The sequence below is a fragment of the Vigna radiata genome, chromosome 9 (genome assembly GCF_000741045.1).
Source record: "Vigna radiata var. radiata cultivar VC1973A chromosome 9, Vradiata_ver6, whole genome shotgun sequence".
NCBI lineage: Eukaryota > Viridiplantae > Streptophyta > Magnoliopsida > Fabales > Fabaceae > Vigna > Vigna radiata.
Genome location: NC_028359.1, coordinates 19,681,182 through 19,689,084, shown reverse-complemented (window position 1 = coordinate 19,689,084; position 7,903 = coordinate 19,681,182). Strand labels below are relative to the sequence as shown.

The 7,903-nt window shown below is 31.2% G+C and overlaps 1 protein-coding gene across 1 annotated transcript; it reads left to right on the top strand.

The window, feature by feature from the left end:
* Positions 1-4,889: 4,889 nt before the first annotated feature.
* Positions 4,890-7,101, top strand: LOC106773798 (trihelix transcription factor GT-3b). Its single transcript, XM_014660549.2, has 2 exons — positions 4,890-5,439; positions 5,990-7,101. The coding sequence occupies exons 1-2, from the start codon at positions 5,149-5,151 to the stop codon at positions 6,521-6,523; spliced, it is 825 nt and encodes a 274-aa protein (XP_014516035.1). The 5' UTR covers positions 4,890-5,148; the 3' UTR covers positions 6,524-7,101.
* The last annotated feature ends 802 nt before the right edge of the window (positions 7,102-7,903 follow it).

Sequence of the window (7,903 nt, the reverse complement as noted above, 5' to 3'; positions counted from 1 at the left end):
TCAACCTTTTAAATCAAATGATAGACTGGTTTTCATTTAGGCTCCTCTAGTTCAAGAGTGTTTTGGACAATCAATTATTCGAGTTCCATAAATTGTTGGAGATAGATCAAGTTATTGAATAGCTAGTTGAACAACAAGTTTCTCATGAAGATAGTAAAGCAACATTAAAAAGATCTACAAAAATACAAAACATCTACAATTTCTAGTAATTATGAAGTGTATTTACAAGAATTAGGATATAATATTGAAGTCAAAGATGATCCTGAAACATTTTTACAAGCCACGTGAGTTCTCACTAAAGGGTTCACTCAAAAGCAAGGAACCAATTACAAGGAGACCTTTTCTCCATTGTCTCGAAAAGATTACTTACAAATAATCATGACATTAGTAACTCATTTTGACTTTTAGTTACACCAAATGGATGTGAAAACAAATTTTCTTAAAGGAGATTTAAAGGAAAAGGTTTAAATGAAACAACCTGAAATATGTCCCTCTAGTGATGGTGAGCACTTAATTTATAAGTTTAATAAACCCATCTATGGTTGAAACACGCTTCACATCAATGATATTTAAAATTTCATGAAGTTAATTCTTCATTTGATTTTGAAGAAAACATAATGGATCAATGTATATACCAAAAGGTTAGTGGGAGCAGGATTTTTTTTCTTATTTTAGCTGTGGATGACATTTTTATTGCAACTAATTATGATCCATGGAGAAAGATCTTGAGGTATTTTGGGTTTATCTCAAGAGTCCTATAAGAGGTTTGATATGAAAAATTGTTCACCAAGCATAACTCCTATTATGAAGAGTGATAAGCTTGAGTTGGGTTAATGCCCAAAAATGATCTTGAACACGAACAAATGAAGAATGTTCCATATGCTTCAAAGTATGCTCAGGTTTACACCAGACCTGACATTGCATTAACAATTGGAGTTTTGGAAAAATATCAGAGTAATCTAAGTGTTGATCACTAGAAAGATATAAAGAAGGTAATGGGAATCTTAAAGGAACAAAGGATTTCATGCTCATATATACATATAAATGACTTGATAGTTTTGGAGGTGATAGGCTACATCGATTCAAACTTTGTTGGTGGCATTAATACTTAATTTTTGAAGTCTTATCACCATGATCCTTATATCTTATATTGATTGATAACAACATAAATGGACCAAGTGAGAGAACATTTACAATTTTATGAATATGAGATAATATGAGATATTCATGTTAAATCAATTATTTCCATAAATATGGTCCATTTAGTAAATCAACTTTTAGGATTGTTGCATGAATTTTGATATAGTAATTGAAACACAAGTAAACTCTAGAAATAAGGGTTTTGAATAAAGTTTAAAACTCTTTTGCAATAGAGTATTATAAGCTATTTGTAGGGTTTAGATGGTCTGTAGATAGTGTTGAACACTTAATAATTTTAAGAAACATTTAGAAAGGTTTTAAAATGATAACAATAAAGAAAACTTATTTTTTATACTAGTTCACTCTAAACTGAGTTGTGTCTAGTTCTTTCTTAAGCTCTCTTAAGAGGTTTCACTAATATTTAAAAAGATTACAAAGAGTTTAACCACTCCTGACTTTAAACTAGTCCAACTGACTAGACATGTTTCACCACTCCAAGTATACTAATAATCCAACTGATTATATCGTTTAACTCCACTAAGTTAAACAAATAAGTATTTTAATTCACTTTTGATTCTACAAAAACAACAAAGTGTTTTTATGAAAAACAAGTATAGATAATAACTCTCATAGAGAGGATATATTTGCAATACAAAGAATATTTTAAAACTTGTGAAAAAGATTCATTAAAAAAAATGCGTTAGACGATACAAGTGAAAGTGTGTTTTGACAACGTAAGAGCAATAATGATTCTTGATTCTTATTGTCTTCTCTTTATGCGATCCTCTTTATATATGTTTCTTCAAAAAAGATCCGTTACTCAGAGTACTGACTTTCATGTAGGTGTATAGCCTTTTGGTACAAGGTCATATGCTATGTTGTTTTTCCAAAGGCAACTGTGTTACTTGTACAAATACCTTAGACATAAAGCATTGAGGAAACATTCCCATAATGTCTTCCTATCTCTTAACGTTCTTCTGAATCATTGTAGAACTTTTGAATAAAACCTTGTCCTTTATGATCCACATAAATAAAGAGAAAATAACACAACAAACAAGAAAGTACTATTTGTACATGTATTTAAACATTAGACGTTCTTTTAACATTAAGATTAACATTTATTCAAAGTTTTTTATTTAGAGTAACATTATGCGTTTAGGATGTTTAAATATGCATAACGTTTAATGCGTTATTCTAGATGGTTCCATTTCATTAGACACTATTTCATTAAATACTATTGTTAAACTTCAAAACAAGGATTGCTAGACGATCTTGTCTTAACAGTAATCTCATAAAATTTGCAATAATTTCACATGTGCTCTGTGCTTTGAGTCATCAAATCTACTCTCTTTTATAGTATATTATACCATCAAAGTTTAAAAAGTGAGGGTTTGAAACTAAAAAACATCTTAAAATATTCTCGTGATCGTGATAATGGCTAAAGATTAGTCCTTATTTCTTTTTTTCCATTTTAAGTTTTATTCAAGATTCAAGATATACTCTAAATTGACTTTTTCTTTAGCCGACTTCCAACACATTCCTTCATGTCGAGACATATACATATTAAGTGTGAGACTAGACATTATTGAGTGATTTGGTAACAACACGATAACATGTGGAATAATATACCCAAAAAGTAAGTGTGGAACTTGACACTGAAAAATCTTGTCAAGAAATATACATATCAAGTGTGAGACTAAACATTAGTGAATGTTCTGATAGTGACATGATAGTAAGTGGAATAATACACCTAAAAAAAAGTAATAAACTCTAACCTATGAATCTTACACCATGATATGTCTCCTTATTCATAAACCACCAATATAAATACATCGTACATGAAACTCTTACACAAATTAAGATAAAATTAGTCACTAAAAATACTCATAATTAACTACTAATGATAGTAAAATAAATTATTATCAATAATAATAAATAACCATAATATCTCAATTAGAGATGACAACGAGTCGGTCGGGCACGGATAGTGCCTACCCGTAATCTGACCCGACAAAAAAAAAAAATAAAATTCACTCACTACCCGACCCGCTACACGCACGAATATCCACTTAAAAAATACTCGTGGGTATTTTAAAACCCGCAGATATCTGTGGATACCGACAAATATTAAAAAAAAAAATATTTTTATAAATTATTAAAATAAAATTACAAAAAATATATAAAATATAATATAAATTAAAATTTAATTTTAATTAAATTTAACCTTATAAAATATAAATTAATGTTAATTTTAATTAAATTTAACTTAATAAAATATAAATTAAATTTTTATTTTTATTTTTGGTAGGTAGAGGATATCCGCGAGTACGAATAATATACTACCTGCACCCGATCCGTTTATAAATGAGTATTAAAATATCCGTTACTTGCAACCCACATATAGTAAGTATTCACGGATATTAACTATCCGTTGCGGATTTTATCCACGAATATCTGCAATCTAAAGTTTTTTTGTCATTCCTAATCCCAGTAGTCTTAATATAACCATAATATCTCAATAATAATAAATAACCATAATATCTCGGTAGTCTTAATATAACTTTTTGTATAAATTATTTAGCTTATAAAAATATTAATTTAGTTGATAAAAATTATAGTTTTCTTTTTTTATGAAGAAATTCGTCCACTTATTGTTAAAATTAATTATTGTATAAGAAATATTTTGTGTAATAAAAGTTGAAATTTCATTGCAATTTTATTTTAAAAAACGTTTCAAAATATTAAAAAGAAAAATAAATTTAAATTAGTTTTAACCACAACTGCTAAAAATGTGAGAGCATTATATTATATGAGATAAACTACTGGATGAGGAATGAGAAAGAAACTGAAACAAAAAGAAAGAATAGCTTAGCACGAAAGTAATGTGGTCATGGTCATACAGAATAAATGTGGCTCCACTGGTCAGCGTGACGATACGTAGACGCAATGGGAACGAAGCCCAAACAAATTACTCCATCACACACACAAATCAACGTTTCCGCGTAGACAGATCACACTCCGTTTAGCAACTGTGATCCTCTGTCTCATAGACACAAAAATATATATAAATATTTTATCTTTCAAATATTCCTATTTATATTACGAAAAGTGGGAAACCAAATTTTTTAATATTAAAAATAATCCAAGCTTGCTCGTCCCAAATATGAAAGTGGATAAGCATTATTTAATATCCAAACATGTCCCACGAGAGGGTCACTTTGGATTTTCATCATTATCAATTCATCACCATAATTGAAAGAGGATGTATTTAAAATTCTATATAATAAAACTGGAAATACATTTAAACGGGTGTGATTATATTAGATTATATATGGTAGATTAGATTATTTATAAATTTTTTGCAACTTTTAAGAAAATATTAATTTACTTAATCTTCCTTTTTCAGACATGTTATTAGGAGCCTTACTTGCACTACGACACATTGTTTTGTTTTTGTACTTTGTATTTTCGGAAAGGAATATTAAACTGCATACGTTTGTTGTTTTATTATCTGAAATAGGAACACGTAAAAAAAATAACCATGACTCTTGTAATCCTTTTCTTTTTTTTTCCTTTCTCAAATACGATGTTTCCAGAGTTTGACTGTCCTTAAACAAACAGATTAATTAATGTTGCGAAACTTTTTTACTTGTTCAAAATAAACAGCATATTACGTTGATTAATATTTAATAACAGTGTTATGAAATTATGTGAACTAATTAAACCGTAACAGAAGTAGAAAAAAAAAAAAAAACCCTTGTCGAGCAAAGCAAATCTCTCTTTTTCCTCTTAACGCGATTTACAACACAACTGTCTCGTCTCGTGTTCCCACCACCCCATATATAACCCTTTCTTTTCTCTTCTTTTCTCTCTCTCTCTCTCTCTCTCTTCCCAAAGAAAAATCCATCTTTTTTCTGTGTGATCAGAGGGGTAACAACGATTGCTTCTTCAATTCTTTCTAGAATATAACTGGGATTCGATCAAGTCACGCACTTTTCTTCGATTTGAATGGAGGGTCATCATCTCCATCGCCACCATGGGCAACAACAACAGCAACAAAGGCTTCAGCCTCAGAATACGAGTGCCAACGTTGATGCCACTGATAGGTTTCCCCAATGGAGTATCCAAGAGACTAAGGAGTTTCTCGTGATTCGTGCAGAGCTGGATCAGACTTTCATGGAGACTAAGAGGAACAAGCAGTTGTGGGAAGTGATCTCGACGAGAATGAAGGAAAAGGGTTACCATAGAAGTGCAGAGCAGTGCAAGTGCAAGTGGAAAAACCTCGTTACTCGCTACAAGGTATATTTCTTCATTCATCTACCTCTCTCTCTGCATCAAACTCATACAAGAAAACATAAAATCCATGTTTTACACAAATTGACTAGAGTCTAAACAGTTCAAATCTTCTCTATATTTATATATACATATATATACATATATCAGTTCAGTTTCTACAGAAACTCATGAATATAAAGAAGAAAGAATCTCCTAAAACTTCATATTATTTTTGAAAATTTGAAGATTTTGGTGTTGTTATTCAGATACTCTCTCTCCCTTGATCTTGGTGAGTTTAAACTCATTTAACTGTTGACTCAAAAGAAAGGAAAATAACTGTAGTAAAATGTTTATAGTTTTCTGGATGTCACAAGAAATATATTAAATTAACATTTTTTTTTTCTCGTGATATAGACGGGAACTAATTAAAAAAGAACACGAGCTTAACAGACTTCAATAAAATAGTTGTTAAGGTTGTTTGAATAAGTTGTAACTGGTGTTAGTTGATGTAAGGATTATCCATGGGTTTCGATTTACATAAACTAAATGGTATTTTTGTTTTGGAGACGTGAAGGGGTTTGAAACAATGGAGCAAGAAGCGACGAGGCAGCAATTCCCATTTTACAATGAATTCAGTGCGATTTTCACGGCAAGGATGCAGAGAATGCTGTGGGCTGAAGCTGAGGGTGGGTCGAAGAAGAACAAGGGGACGCAGCTCTCATCGGATGAGGAAGAAGATGGCTATGAAGAGAGTGCAGAAGCTGGTGGGGGAAGAAAGAAGAAAAAAGCAAAGATAGCTAGTGGGGGTGGTGGTGGTGGTGGTAACAGTTTGAACAGTTTGAAGGAGATTTTGGAGGAGTTCATGAGGCAACAGATGCAGATAGAAGCACAATGGATGGAAGCATTTGAAGCAAGGGAAAATGAGAGGAGGTTGAAGGAGATGGAGTGGAGGCAAGCCATGGAAGTGTTGGAGAATGAGAGGATAATGATGGAAGAAAGATGGAGAGAAAGAGAGGAACAAAGGAGGATCAGAGAAGAAGCTAGGGCTGAGAAAAGGGATGCTCTAATCACAGCTTTGTTAAACAAGCTAGAGAGGCAAGAAATGTGATGAAGATGAAGATGAAGATTTCAAGACTTTATTCAGTCCCATGATCTCCACACATTTGAAGAGGTTAGTGTTGGATTGTTCACAAGAAAATACAAATATAGTGGGCACCAAGAAAAAGGCAAGAGATGTAGTTTAGTAGTTAGGAAGCCAAGTAGGCAAATAGTGTATTTTCTCTTCCATGAAACAAGCTTGATGATATAGATTTGTTCTTAGTATAAAAATTCTTAGAAAAAAAAACTAACTTTATGGTATTTTTGTTACTTTGCTTTTCTCTGGGATTGGGCAATGGTAATTATGAGTTTTGGTCATACAACTAGGCACTAGCTATGTTATGATTGAGAAAAGACCAACATCTGGTGTGTGAGTGTGTGTCCCCGCAAGAAATATAACAATATGTTTGAAAGAGCCTCTCGATCTGGTAGTAGGTGTAGATGGTTGTATAAACTATAGTGAGCACTATATGGTTCAAATTCTCATTTACCTAACAAACAAACAATTGAAAACAGGCACAATATCATTGTCCGCAATATAATGCTCGCCATAATGGCTATTCCATACATTTACACCCACAGTTATATCCTTTATGGTTAATGGATCATTTCTTCAAATGCTTCACTTCACACAAAGTGCCCTTAGTTTCACTTTCGGTACATTTGAAAAAGAAAGGACTACAAGTTTTAATATATATATATATATATATATATATATATATATATATATATATATATATATATATATATATATATATATGTTGCTATTCTTTCATACATATGTACTAACATACTTACTTTGGACACAACAGAAGTAGGGTTAAGTTAATTGTCATCTAATTTTAAGTGTATATATTCACTTCAAGTTTCATGATCTTTGTTGTTAATTCCTTATTAGTTTTCTGTTTTTTCAATGATTTTTCTTTGAAAGACTCACAGTCTTAGAGGTTATTTGAGAGGTTGAGGTGGAGAATGATAAAGAAATATAATACTGATAAAGATGAAGAAGTTGAATATTATATAAGAAAATCTATAAACTTATTTCTTGAAAGTATCTTTGTTGAAATACTTTTACGTACAATAATAGGGTAAGCCTGAATTTTGGAAAGTACAATATAATAAATCTCTTAGTTATAAGGATAAATTTGAGAGCTGAATTTGCCATTTTGCATCCACATTAGGATATTTTGACAGCTAGCTGATATGGTTTTGCATGCACACGAGAGTTCTTCAAGGGTTAGTGACATTGACATGTGTACGTGAGAAAGCTAGCTAGGTGTAATTGAAGCTGGAGAAAAGTTATATCAACCTTAGGTATGAACTCATGACTTTTCTTAGATAAATTTCTGCTGCATGTTACCATGTTTACTAATCATCAGTGTTATGAACA

Coding starts and splice junctions, on each gene's coding strand:
- LOC106773798 (XM_014660549.2), top strand. CDS start 5,149: ATGGAGGGTCATCATCTCCATCGCCACCATGGGCAACAACAACAGCAA. Junction 5,440..5,989: donor ACCTCGTTACTCGCTACAAG/GTATATTTCTTC, acceptor GGAGACGTGAAG/GGGTTTGAAACAATGGAGCA.